The sequence below is a fragment of the Scomber scombrus genome, chromosome 10, assembly GCF_963691925.1.
Source record: "Scomber scombrus chromosome 10, fScoSco1.1, whole genome shotgun sequence".
Lineage (NCBI taxonomy): Eukaryota > Metazoa > Chordata > Actinopteri > Scombriformes > Scombridae > Scomber > Scomber scombrus.
This window is the reverse complement of record NC_084979.1, coordinates 10115505-10130183: the sequence shown is the minus strand read 5'-3', so window position 1 is coordinate 10130183 and position 14679 is coordinate 10115505. Positions and strand designations below refer to the sequence as shown.

Below are 14679 nucleotides of genomic sequence, written 5' to 3'. Positions count from 1 at the left end.
GACAAAATCATCCTCTAGTGCAAAAATGGATTCATCCAAATCTAATATGACGCTAGTCGTCCAAACGAGTAAAACCAAGTAGATACGTTTCACTATTAGTCTTTCTAGTGCCAAAGTCCCTCTTTTTGTTCCTATTCTTCCACCACAGCTCAACAGGGAAACACAGAGGGGGATTCTGACGCTTAAGACTGTAAATGTGTAAGATATTCACTTGACATGACTAAATCAGAATGCTGAAGCCTCATATAAGCTTCGAATTTTAAATAAATGTTTGTGCAAAAGAGGACTGATATCACTTACCATGAACGTTCTTTAGATGTCCAGTATGAGCAGCAGGAACGATTAGAGTAAAACCTGTTACAATGTTAATTTGCGTACCTGAATGTTGGTTTAAGAAACACTTAAAGTATTGCCTACAATTAAATAGGATAGCATGTTCTTATAGACATATAGTATGAAGGTTTAACCTAATTCTGCCTTTAATTTCAGATGTTTATTTGGTCTTGCACTGTACTTTATGTGACTGGTCTGCCTTTAAAAATACCAATAATGACTGAATGCTTGATTTAATAACAGATTAAATCTATGAGAATGGTAGTCAGGTTGAGAACACATTGGATTTTCAACATCAGATGAAGAGAAACTGTATGTTGGGTTGTTGAAGTGACAGTTTCACAGTAGATACACAAGCTGTAACACGTCGTCTCGGGATATGCTTCTCCTCTCCTGGTAACGTGAGAATCTAGCACTTTGAATCTTATGTATTATCAACCAAGTAGAATTTGTTATCTAAAGCATTAACACCGCTAAATGTTATCCATGAATAGATACTAAAAATTCTTTAAAAACTTCTCATTCCCCAAATTATAAAAGTTGCACCATTGACCAAAAATAGATGACGGCAGCTTGTGGAAAAACACGTAAGCTTTTATTATTTGACAACATTTCTGCCATTCAGTGGACACACCAGTATACTGGAGACAATTTATTTAATCACAACATGGAAGGCATTGGAGGACTCAATCACACGTGCACTGACTGATAAATGCTTAGCTCCCCTCCATTACACACAAACATACTAAACAAAGACAATGCATAGATGATACTGGCAGGAAGACTGATGGATCCTTGGAAGAGTGTGTGTCTATGTGTGTGTGTGTGCGCTCTTATCTCTTACAGGCTAGTTTGTATGAGAAGTTAGTTGTGCGTGTGTAGAATGATGATGTATGAGTAAGAGGGACTGGCGAGTAGTGTGTTTGCATAATGTGCCTGTTGTGGAAGGATTCCTCCGTCTGGCTTCTTAAAACAGACGTTTCTCGTAACTGTGGGAGAAAAAGAAGAGAAGGAAAGATCACACGACAATCCATGATGCTCCCTGAGGTTTCCTGTCAAGAACAGACGCAGTAGTGGCGCTAAAGAGGAAGTTTAACTTGAAGGTTTGTGTAGTTGTGGCGAGACATGAAACTAAAAACTTTGAAGACGATGGAATATGAAACTGAACAGAACAATGTGGATCTGAGTTGAAGAAGCAGAGATTTGTATTGCACTGTATGTGTGTGTACCTGTGCAGGCTGTGGACTCCACCCTCCATTTGAGCTGATGTTGTTCTCTTTTCAAATTTCAGATCTCCAGAGTACATCATGGCTCTGTCGGGAAGAAAGAAACACTGTTACCCACAACATCAAGGGAAGAAATACTCTTCTACACAAATGGTGGAAACCCGACTAAGAGGCTACACCCATGCTAACAGCCCTTTGAGCTACAGTTTCAGTCAATAATCATTCTCTTCTAATTCTAATTTTAGCCCCATTTTCTATCAGGGTTGCCTCAGAAATCAAAAGGTCTTTAAACCATGAAAATGGAGTTATCCAATCAGATTTTTTTGTTGTTGTCTCTAAGCAGAGGAATGGTTAGCTGGCTCAGTCTTTGGTTAGGACTTAATAACTGGGACAGAAGGCCACAGCAACCATAGCCGTGTGTTGGTTTAGAAAGTGATGGGTGAATTAATTCTTCATATTTTGATTTATAGTGGGAACAATAATACTTAATTCAAGGCTCCTCATCACATTTGTTTGGTGATGGTGGCTCATAATGACTTTTGTGTACACATCTAGTAGTTGTTTTTAAGTCAAACAGTGTAAAGCTAACTCTGCTATTTTAGAGATTTTTTATGGGATTATTACTGTATTAATATGTTGTTAGCATCATGCTAAGTGAGGGATTTATTTTATTTAATAGCTACTGCATTAACTTCAACCAGAGAAAATTGCTATTTTGCTATCCATTAACAAGAACTATATATATATATATATATATTCAGGCTGGCAGGTTTTGTATTTCCGGTTATCTTTGCATGCCATCCTAAATGATCTGTGATTTGTTTGACTTGTTTATGTTGAGCATAGAGAAGACCCGAGGTTAAAATGATTATTATGCCTGTTCTTGTTTACCTTTAGGTAATGGTTAGTTAGTGTTACAGTTGCTTATCCCATGCAAAATCTTTTGCCCTGTTGCTGCTCTTTTGGTGTGTGTGTTTTTTTGGGACGAGGGGCCACTGACATTCTCGCATGACAACATTCACTTGCTTAACAACAACAAAATATAAACCTAGGTGCTCATACCTTTTGTTAATCTGTTTACACTCACATTCCTATCAATAGTTTTTTTTCTATGTGAGCTCCAGAAGCTTCAGTACACACAGATAATGATGTGCTTGTGTTTTTTACCTGAGCTGTGTGAGACTCTTTGATCCGATGTCCTGACAGGAGTGCTGAATGCCAGCCAGCAGGTAGGGAATAAACTTGTGGATGGAGCCTTTGTCCTGCACTGCTCCAGAAACACCCTGAGCAACTTTAATCTTATCACACTCACTGTGGTGGAGAGAGGAAGGGAAAAAAAAGAAGAAAGAAATTAGTGGTGCGGAGGATCAAATGACCTTCCCCAGCCTGTGTACTGCCACCTAGTGGGTTCTAACAGCATGGTAGTGAGGATGAATGGTGCTGTGTAGATGGAGGTGGTCTTTTTTTTTTTTCTGGGGGTAAAAATGAGACCACTGTATTGTTGTGTTCTAACCTGCAGATATAAAAGTGTTAGCCTGTGTTTCTGTACCTGAAGTATCTCGTCTGGGAGCCCAGGTTCTTGTCCATGGCATCCAAGGAACCCATGCCACGATATTTCTTCAGCCTGATACCGTCAGAGAAGAAATATTCACCGGGAGCTTCACTGGTGGCAGCTAGCAGGGAACCCATCATCACTGAACCAAGATGGAGAGAGAAATTGGTCAGTTAAATTAAAGGACTGGATATTAATGATGACTGAAAAGCTAAAATGGGATGAAAGTAGGGAAAGGGAGGTCTTTTTTTCTCTTTTTCTCTCCCAGTGTGACCATGGTTTCACACAGAGCAGTAAATACCTATAATCTAAATCTAAAAACCAACTGCTCAAATTATAATCTGTAACATTTGAAAACAACAACATGACAGCATCCTAATAATCTAATCTATAATCTTATCTTCTGAAATAAACTCATTATTAACTCAGACTATCCGTACCTGTGGATGCTCCCAGTGCCAGGGCTTTAGCGATGTGCCCGACAGTCTGGATTCCGCCATCAGCAATGACCGGCACGCCGAAGCGCCTGGCGTACTCTGACACCTTATAGACGGCTGTGGCCTGAGGTCTGCCGCATGCCAGCACTGTGAGGAGGAGGAGAGAGACACATATGATCAAAACAATGTGACACAATGTGTACGACTGAAGACGTTAGTCATCTTAACCACAGGTTTCTGGTCTCATGACTGCTAGCTATGCACACTCTTTATCTATCAGAAAATACACTGCAGACGCTCGCAAAATGCTAACCCAGCTCACCACACGGGGCTTTACAGGTTCATGTTAGAAATCTGAATAAGAGAACCTGTTGTGTTGGTGAAGTAGGAATTTAACAAATACTTAAAGTACACATCAAACACAGCTTCCTAACTGACTTCAGAGATTTGGAGCAAGTTTTAAAAAGGCGTGCATGGTGGAAACTCCCAGGAAGTGAACCACATTGGTTTCTGTAGTGATTTTTGTTCAAGAAAAGTGGGAAAGAGGAAGTTAAACTTGTCACATCAGCAGACAAGTGCCCCACACTTCAGTAAGTCTCCACTCTCTTCTCACATATTATGCCACCTCTGCTCAGCCGAAACACTGAGTTTAAAGATTTCAAACCAGTAATGTTTCACATCAGCGTAAGTGACAATCAACACCAATACCAGCAGCAAAAAGGAGAAACGTCACAATTCCTGTTTTAACGCGACAGTTGTTTTGCTTCCCGTCAACTGAGGGCTGCCCGGTACTTACCACACTAACATCCCTGCTCTGTGTTCATGTCACTGATGGAGAGAAACCTGGTATGATCACAGCTCAGTAAGTTCAAGCTACCATCGTGATATTTATGATACTCCTCTTCAGCTATCATTTCAGAAACCATGGGACCAAATCAGAATTACATTTTTTTTTTTTTTTTTAAAGTAATCTCGTCCTTTTTCAGCCACGATGCTGCTCAAATTCCACAGATGACAGGTGAATCTCTGACACACATCCATGCTTCATCTCAAAAAGTGTCGCCTTTCAGTGCAACAGTCACAGCTGGCAGCACATTTTAACGTCAGATTTTTGAATGCATGCCACCACGTCCAAATGCAGACTCACTGTACTGACTGACAGGGCTCGTCTACACAGGAGGGGTTTCACACTTTCTATATGTATGTCGTTGTCAATTGATATGGCAATTAAATAATTTCTATAATTGTGATGTATTTTTTTTTATTTCATAATTGTTTTTTGTCTGTAACCCATAAATAAATCATATCATTTTAGGCTTCAAGTGCATTTTCTTCTGTTCTGTAACTAACTACAGTGATTGTGTGTCTTTTAGCTCTGCCAAAACATGCAGCGTGTGGAGTTCATCCATGTTTGAACGCATCCTGCTGTGTAGACACTGACCGATGACAATGCTGCTGCACTAGTCACATGCTGCCTTAAAGGGAAGCGTTGGAATTTATCAACCTGGACCTAATTGTCCCATTTTTGTGACTCAAATTTTGCCGAAATGAATACAATGGTATTCATCGCTAATCGTTCTCATGGTGTCATCAAGACCAGAGACCAGGAGGTCAGTAAAGTGGGAGGAGGAGGAGGTGCAACATTCACTCGGGATGATTGACAGATTAGTGAGGACGCAGGAACAAGCAAAACCCCAAAACCCCACAACACCCGAGGCCAGCTCTCAAAAAACAAACCTACTGCCACTACTTCTACTGATGCAAAGCCGTTAACCAATCAATGCAGCGGGCTGTGAAGGGAGGGAGAGGGGAGAGGGGTGGGGGAGTGGGGGGCGCACACTGTGATAGTGGAGCCAATGTGAGCTGAGAGCAGGCCAAAGAGGGTGGGGGGGGAACTTACTGCAGTATCCTGTAACAGTGGTTGGGTGTTTGGGGCTGTGGAGCTTTATTGCTGGTGGTATACTGGGGGGAGCTGAACACGGACACACAAAAACATACACACACACCACACAAAACATAGAGGGAAAGAATTTAAGAGGAAGAGAAAGAAGAGGAGGAGGCAGGTATGAAGATGACAGACAAACAAATTTAAACAGTGAAAGAAGGAAAAAATAGGATAAAAAAACGAATATTTCTCATGATTTGAGAAGAATCTTCGACAAAATGAAGAGACGACAAGAAGCACAAAGACAAACAATAACTAAACTTTTTAACTATGCCAGAAGAATCATAGCAAAATCCAGAATCTAGTCGTTTTCACGCCGGCTACAAAGAACAAAATCAGCTTCGATCTTCTTGTTAACTGACTCACAACAACCCGAACTGCATCATTTAACCAACAACTTTATTTCTTAAATCCAGACACTGAAGCCCAAAACAATTATGAACATGATCATGACAGGAGAGTCTAGAGAAATATCAACAACCACTGCGTCAAAAGTATCACAAAGAACGTTGCAGACAAAAGATGGCAAAATCCTTTAGAGATGCTCATGTTTCAATATCTGCTGAATTGCACTATGGCACACTATATGGAAGTACACATACTGCTGTGCCATTATTGATTTTAAACAGTGCACTCGCATCCCAGCGTGAAGATCAGTCAAGCAACCCCGAAACCTAAAGAGCACAACAAGCTAAAAAGTAACTAATGCAATCAATCGAACCACTTAAGCATCTCATTGTGCGTTTTTACAGCAAAAACCAAAGTTAATCAGTTGGTTGGACAAAATGACACCCAGATTTTCATTTTCTCCATTTGATTGGCGTCTATATTAAACAGATCAGAGGCCCCAGAGTGGCTCATTTTGGGTGGGAGCTGTCAGTGAGTCTGATAGTGTGTTTTTGAGTTTGGTGGTCAGTCACTCACCTTCCTGTGTGATGCAGATGGAGCCGCTGCCCATCCCCACTCTCAGTCCGTCCACACCTGCGTCGATCAGGTTCTTGGCCTGAGCTGCAGTCACCACTGCAGAGCACAGAGGGAGACAGAGAGGCTTTTAGCTGAGCACAGGAGCCATTAGGGGAGCTCAGCCAGTTGTTTGGGTGCTCAGAAAAGCTTGTTGGATGAGAAATGTAACCCAGCTGATTTCAATTACAAATATCAGATGTGCATGCTTTCTCTTTTCCCTGCTAATAAGAATTGTGAATTTCACTGACTGATCATTAGCAGTGTGGCTCTATCTAGTCGAAATAAACAAGCAGCATCATTATGAAAGCCAGTTCTCTACAGCTGGAATCAATGAAAATACTTCTGATTATTTTGCTCATGTATGTGAACGGGTAGTTACCGTTGCCTCCGATGACTTCTAGGCTTGGGTACTTCTCTTTGATGTATTTGATCATGTTGATCTGGAAGATTGAGTTGCCCTGAGACGAGTCCTGGAGGTACAGAGGAGACATTTCTTATAAAAACATCACTTTACTTTTTATTTGCAGTCCACTGTTGGCAAGAATCCAGATCAAATCAAAGGAGTCTGCGCACCATTAAATTTACTCCCACAGCTGAAGAGAGATTGAGGTTGTAGTCCTGTATGGATCTTTATCAGAATGATCATCTCTCATAAACATCCAGTGGGAGCAAATTTAAGTTAATCCATTACACATCTTTGAAATGGCTCGCTTTCCTAATCGGCACCACAAATTCAAAAATCTATCCCAGTGAAATAGCACAAATCAGTCTGAGACCAGTCCCACTTCATTCTCTTTAACCTCCATGGTAAATCATTACAAGTCCTCCTCACCAGTACGACCACATCCACCCCGCTTTGCACCAGCAGGTCCAGTCGGTATTTGTCGTCATTGTGTGTGCCGATGGCGGCGCCGCACAGCAGCTGTTTGCGGGAGTCTTTGGAGGCCAGAGGGAAGTCTCTGTTCTTTTTCAGGTCTGTGCGGGCGATGATGGACACCAGGGAGCCCTCTTCATTCACTATCGGAAGTTTACCTGCAGGAGCAATCAGAGCGGTTAAACACCTGGATGCAGTTTTTAAAAAAGCACTGATAAAACACAGATTTTCAACTATATCACTATCTGAATTAGAGATGTAGTATGAAAAACAACATCAATTTAATGTTATCTGTCTGAGGTGCAGCTGCAAAATGTGTTGTTCTTCCAGCTGACTGTTCACCTGCAGCTGCGTCAGCATTCAGGCCTGTCTAACATTACAGCTCATAGTAAGTTTGATGAGGAAAAAAGGTTTTATATATGAAAATAAGCCTCAGTAAAGAGTATCTGCTCATTAACTTTGCCTTTGCCTCTCTGCTGGGAATTAACACACTGAGTAGGGTTAGTCAGTCTGAATGTGAATTGTGCAATGCATTCTGTTAGTTGTAGGACTCCCTCTTAAGAGCAATATAAACAATCTTGTTGTCATATGGCACCAATTTTAAAAATAACTGCCTATTTTTGTAATATAGGTGACCTGGTTTTAAGAAACCATCACATTCACAGAAGTCAATTTTCCCTTCAATTCTCTATTAATTTGTTATCAATTGGTATTTTTAACTGAGTGACTAAATCATTATTTTGTAAACAAACCTCCTGCTCACCTTTCTTACTCCTCTGGAGGATTTCATTGGCTTCTTTCAGCGTCACTCCTGCGGGGGCGACAACGAGATCCTCCCGCTTTGTCATCACCTGTAAAGACAGCGACACACGGGACAAAAATAAAATACACATCTGAACCTGACGAGAACAGTCCCGAGAATGAACAAACTTCTAGTGTTTCTAAAGGTTTTGAGATGTAACAGATCCTCTATTTAAAAAAAAAAAAAAAAAAAAAATCGTATTCAATATGGAGACCCTGGATTTGCCTGATATCAACAAATCAACACTTTTCTCTTCCCTCCAGCACAAATAAAAGCTAGATGTTAACACACATTTATTTTAAAAGCTTGTACTCGAATTTAAATGTGTGATTAAATTATTGCGTGGTTTAGCATCAGCAGGCAGGTGTATGAGACACTTTTTGTGCTGATTTCCAACAGCCTTGTATCTACATGTGATGTACAGAGGCTCTTTCTAAAGGGAAAAAAAAGACTTCTATTTCTAAACTGCACCCACCTCGCTGAGCAGCAGGTGGTGGTCCTCTTCCTTCAGGAAGTCAATGTCTCTGGATGAGATGATTCCCACCAGCTTGCCGCCCATCTTACCGTTGTCAGTGATGGGGATGCCGCAGAAGCCGTGGCGAGCCTTGGCCTGGAAGACGTCGCGTACGCGCTCGTTGGGGCTCATCACCACGGGGTCTGTGATAAAGCCCTGCTCATACCGCTGGAAGGAGGAAGGGAGGGAGGTGAGGAAAAGGAAGGATGTGGGGAAGGACAAAAATCACACAGGTCTACTGGATCTAACTACAACCCAAACTGACTAAAAGCAGCAACTAAAGGAGGACATAAAAACACACGAAGATGATGTGAGAAGAAGAAAAGGAAGATAAACATACAAAATGAACATAGAAAAGAGTCATGAAAGATAGGAGGCTGAAAGAGAAGAGAGGGGACAGGTAATACTTTAAATACAGAAAATAGCCTGAAGTAAAGAAAGAGATAGCAAACGATGAGATGAATGAAATAAAAGAATGAAAGAGGAGGAAAGAATGAAAATAAACATCACAGATAGTCATCATTGTCATCATTGCTACCTTGACTTTGCGAACTTCATTGGCCTGGAACTCTGGAGTGCAGTTGTGATGAATGAAGCCGATGCCGCCTGTTAGCTGGGAGGACACGGTGCATTAGTGCGAGCGTCACGGTGTGAACGTGTGAAACGACAAACCACCAAATCATCCACGGACAGTGTGTGTTTGTTTTGTTGTACTTACTGCCATAGCGATGGCCATGTTGGCCTCTGTGACTGTGTCCATGGGAGTGGAGACAAAGGGAGTCTTCATGGTGATCTGTTTGGTGAGTGCTGACGTCAGATCCTGTAAAAAGAAACGGGAAAACATAGATATTTCTATTTATTTATTACTGATACAGTAGATAAATTAGTGAATCGACCACCTCAAAAGGCTTAAAATATTTTAATGTTAGCATTGAAAGTAAAGTTAATTCAAATCCATGGCTTGTTGTTGTATGGTTATATGTTGGTGCAGCATTTAGTGTATATATTAGGTGTTGGTGAAATGTATGTATAAAGGCTCAGTTATGATTCTGGGATGCTACGATTCCCTGCTCTGGTTTGTGGATGCATCACGAGTCAGATTCAGGGAATATCTGTGATGGGAGGAGTGATAATCTTCACCCCCCACCTCCAAAACTATCCCAGACTCAGATTAGTTTAATACCACAACAGCTGCGTTAATGAGATTGTGTGTGTTTCGCATGTTATTTGACCCTCGTCACCACTCACCACTTGGTCTGATGTAAAGTCGATGTAGCCTGGAAGTATCAGGACGTCGCTGAGGGAGAGACGAGAAAGAAAAGAGGGTTAGGGCAATAAAAAAAAAGATTACATCATCGGATTTCTCGTTTAAGTGCTAGTAACAGATTGTTTATAGATGGTGTTTTTTTGGGGGTTTTTTTAAACAATGAGGTAAACATGTAGTCCAAGTCTGCTATCAGTGAGCACATCTGAGTAAACATTTCCAGCTTAATATTTTCTAGTTCAGAAGTAGAAAAGCCAAGAAATCATGCAGGGACAAATGTGACTGCACTGACTCTTGAACAGGACATAACATGAGTTTCTTTCTTGGGAATCCTCAGCAAGTTATCACGTTACACTGCGAGGACATGGGACATATTTATGCAGAGAATCTATTCCAATGCAAAACATGTTGCCGTGTAGCCTAAGATGCACAGTGAGACCAAGAAAGAAACCGCAGCTCGAGTGTCTGTTTAACCATTGCTAGACTTTAACACGCCAATCAATGAAATCAATGGGTTCAATGGGTCAAAGAGGCGTCATTACACATTTACTATGATATCACAGTACGTATTTACTCATTAAATAGCGTTTGGACTAAGTACCCAAATTGAAGGTCCAGATTGATGTACAAAGGTCTTTGCAAATAGGGCTCGTAGACTTTGGAGTGACCTGCTTGAGGAAATCAGGGCTGTGAACTCTGTCTCACCTTTTAAATCCCTTGAAAACCCACTTTTTAAAAAAAATCGCTTTTCACTGATTTAATTCATATTTTAGTTTTTTTTTAAATATTGTGATTAGTTTTTATGGTTTTTAGTTTGCTTTAATGTCTGTGTTTTAAATGTGTTCTGCCTTTATTGTAAAGCACTTTGTAATTGTGTTTTGAAAGGCACTATATGAATAAAGTTTATTATATCACTGCCATGATATGATTTATCAATTGATTGATCAATCATTTCGTCTATAAAATGTCATAAAAGTGATTCCCACAGCTTGAACTCTAATATATTCCAATTAAAATGATATTAAACACATAGATGGAACCGTTCCTCACATCTGAGAAGCTCTAACTAGCAAATACTTCACATCTGTGCTTGGTAAATGAAAAAAAAACAACCTGATCTGTTATTGAAATTAATGTGATTTCCTTTAAAAATTGCAAATTTCTTGCTATTGACTAATCAATGGACAGATCCTTTCAGTGTTTCAACATTTATTACCAACATATTTTAAGATATTTCGTTGTAGAGCTGGTAGATGTTTTATATCATATATTGATGTTTCTATATTACCAAAGATATTATCTGGGATTTTGGACATGAAATTGTGTCAAAATCAGGTCACTACACATCACTAGTACTGTTTGCACTTTGTTATAAAGAGGATGACCAAGATGAGAGATGCTCTAAATATAGCCGGCCTCCACAGTCCAGCATAACAACACAGGAACATGTAAGCCTGATCCTAAATTTGGGACCAGCAAGTTTACACGAGGAATGTTCCCTTCAAACACGTCATTTCCAAGAGGCTGCAATTCAGATTAAGTCAGTGTTGTTCTCCTTTTCTGAGCATGCTGCTTTGGTTACCAGCAATCCTTTCTTAACTGGCACTATATAATTTCAAAGGTAAAAGCAGTTACTGCCTGAGATAAATCGCCATAAAGCTTCACTGGAGGCTAAAATACAAACAAACTTGCCTATTTTACTGTCAACAATGAATGACCAACCTGGTCATATAAACACAGGGACACTAGTTGTATGAAGTTTGTCCCTATTATATAACTAAACAATGGATTAACTATGCACTTGTTTTCTGACATTTTTTCTGTTGGTTTAATAATAATGATTATTACAATATTTTAAGACATCACAGATCTCTGGTAACTAACTTAATCGTGATTGATTAGTTTGGACATTTAAAGGGCCAGTTCATCCATGTTACAGGCTGACTTGTTACATGTGGAGTAACAAGTCACCCTGTGCGAAACAGTTGCACTGTATCTTCTGTGGCTCTAAAGGGAACCTTCAAGTTTAAAATAAATATGCAAACTCATAATGTTGAAATATAAGTTAGCAGAAAGCTTGCACTGAAAAGTAAAGCGGTGTGAATGAAGCAAGCGTTTAGAAGGCAGGGAGAGTATCAAGAAAACTGCAACTGGTTGCATTATGGGAAATGTAGGATCCAGTGGTTTTGAACTTGACTTATATTAGGGACTAACTTAGTAAAGGTTGCTTTTGATCAAAGTGCAGCTTCAAATGCATTTAAGAAGTTCTGTGCATTAATGTCACATGTCCTCATGCTGTAACATGATAACCTGCTGAGGACTCTCAAGAAAGACATGCATGTTATGTCCTGCTCAAGAGTATGCGCAGTCCCATTTTACTGCATGCCCTCAGGCTTTTTTTTAAATATTTCTCAACTAGAACATAATCAAACGTCCATTTTGAATGAACCCACCCTGGCAGGCTGGCACGTGTTACCACAAATTTTCAGTTATTCATTCATGTAATGTTGATAACTGTTTTTCGGTCAACACCCCCTCAGTAGGAGGCTGTCGGTCAGTGTCACGTTAGCTGAGTCTGACTTTTACGCAACACAGAAATGAGCCAAACGGGTCGCTGAGCAACCGACAAACACCCCGCAACCATTAACTAGCAACGTTACGACGATTAAAACAGATGCTTCTGTCAGCACACACGAGCTAAATTAGAAAGTGACTCATTTGTCGTGGCTGTTGGTGGGCGGGAATGAACATGGTGTCTTTACTTGTATGTGAGCCCTTCTCCTCCGTTGAACAGCTGCTGTCCACTCAGCCCGTCTTCAGGGACGTAACCGGTCTGCCCGCTGATTAAGAAGTCCGCCATGGCGTGCTAATATCGCTTCAAAGTCCTCCTCAGCCTTTTTAATTATTAAAAATGAACAAGCTGCTAAAGTATGGACACAATGCACACACACACATACAGAGGCCCGGGAACAGCAGACAGACTACTTTCGATGTGCTTCTCGGTCGGTTAACGGTCCGACGTCGTCCTCCTCTTGCTCTGTCTGTATTACCCCGGGAGGTTCCTGTTGTCTATTAGCGGCTACAAACTGAACAAGCAGACGTCGGTATGAAAGCTTATCTTTCCTTTTTCAGGCCTCTCTGCCAGCAAGAGCTGTGTACTCATGCTCTCTGTGCAGCTGCCTCCAACACGTGTGTGTTCCTGTCTGACAGCGTTTCCGACATCGACGTCAGGTCCGGCCTAATCGTCACACCCACACTCCCCAATTGGTGTAATGTGGCATTTCAGAGGTGTCGGAATAATCGGAAATTATTAGTTCCCCAGTAGGAAAATTCACGTGACCGCTCTAAACCATCATGAACAGCGCAAGTACCAAATTTGTGAATGTGTAGAAAAGATCTGTATTCTTTAAAAAACAAAACAAATATATGAATAAAATCTGTGAACAAATTATATCTGTAGTGAGGTTACACAAAGACACTGACAAAAACGTGGTTTTGTGCACACCTGCCTACAGATTCATAGCAAGTAACAGCATGCAAAACTTAGATCTCAAAGTTCCCACTCTGTGAGTGTGACACTAAAGTTACGAGTGCGAATTTTGACACCGTTTTCTACAGCTGAATCCAATTGGTCAAACGTAGAGTACATCTTTCCAATCAGAGGGCAGATGGTTTTGACGCTTTCTCCTTGCAGGTCCTTGGATTTTTAAAGCATGGGTATATAATAAGAATACAACAGTTGTTCATACATCAATGATTAAAACATAGAGAAAAATACTATTTTACAGTCATATCTGAAGATGATGATAACGATGCAATCAGTGGAATATAAAGATAGCCTGAAATAGTTTAGCTGATGTATATATTGTACACATAAAGTATATTACTGCTAATATTCTGCACTGCGACCTCTTTTATGTTTTTACTTCTTTTTTTTTAAATACTGCAACGCAAAAAAATCTGAAATTTTGATATAGGTTGATGGATTCACAGAAGACAGACAAGAAAAATGTGCCCTGAGCTCATCCTATTTTACAAAGGCCACTTGCAAAACATCCCCCATACATCTTTCTTAATATAGGAATAAACACTGAGTGTGCAGTCCTCATCATGCTCCATGTTACCGTGAGATGGTGAAACTGGGTCACAAACAGAAGGCCATGGCAGAGCAGTGGAGCAGTTAATTTTGTCTTGGCACAAGTCTACACTAACTATATTAGGCTGCAGGCACTTGCAGCCCTGTGTAAAACGTGCCAATCTGATAATGTCAGAGGTGGCCTGGCTTTCTGCTGCACATGTCAATACTGCAGTGACTGTTGAGAAGCACTCAAATCCTTCTAAATCCCCCATAACCCAGGCAAAATCCCTTCACTTCTCTTTACATTCACTCAATGTGCCGTTCTTTTGTAGGGAGCTATTCCAGCATTTTATACTGTTGTTGGAAAAGCCCGCAGTAACTACTGCATGACAGGTGCATGGTGAAAACGCCTGCAGTGTGTATCATTCTGTCATTTACAGTGGTAGCACAGATGTGAAAGATTCAGATGTAGATCTGCAATCCCTATAAATGAATGGTATATTGAGCACATATTAAAGGGTCAGGCAATAACATGGAACTCTATCTTAACAATCACAGGAAATTATTTCTATAACTATATAATAACAGTATGGACTAGAAAATTAATTTGAGTTTAAATACAATTATCTTTATCATAAAATAAATGCAGACTGTATAATTGCACCTTACATCACTAAAATAACACCTTTAT

General features: G+C 40.4%; 1 protein-coding gene across 1 annotated transcript; it reads right to left on the bottom strand.

Moving 5' to 3' along the window:
* Window positions 1-906: 906 nt before the first annotated feature.
* impdh2 (IMP (inosine 5'-monophosphate) dehydrogenase 2) lies at window positions 907-13104 on the bottom strand. The gene is made up of 14 exons (XM_062426542.1): window positions 12673-13104; window positions 9895-9943; window positions 9365-9466; window positions 9185-9259; window positions 8608-8814; window positions 8094-8181; window positions 7289-7488; window positions 6836-6926; window positions 6418-6513; window positions 3552-3695; window positions 3109-3253; window positions 2727-2870; window positions 1563-1646; window positions 907-1322 (listed from the first exon to the last, which is right to left on the bottom strand). Exons 1-14 carry the CDS (start codon window positions 12768-12770, stop codon window positions 1301-1303), a joined length of 1545 nt encoding a protein of 514 aa, XP_062282526.1. The 5' UTR covers window positions 12771-13104; the 3' UTR covers window positions 907-1300.
* Between the last annotated feature and the right edge of the window lie 1575 nt (window positions 13105-14679).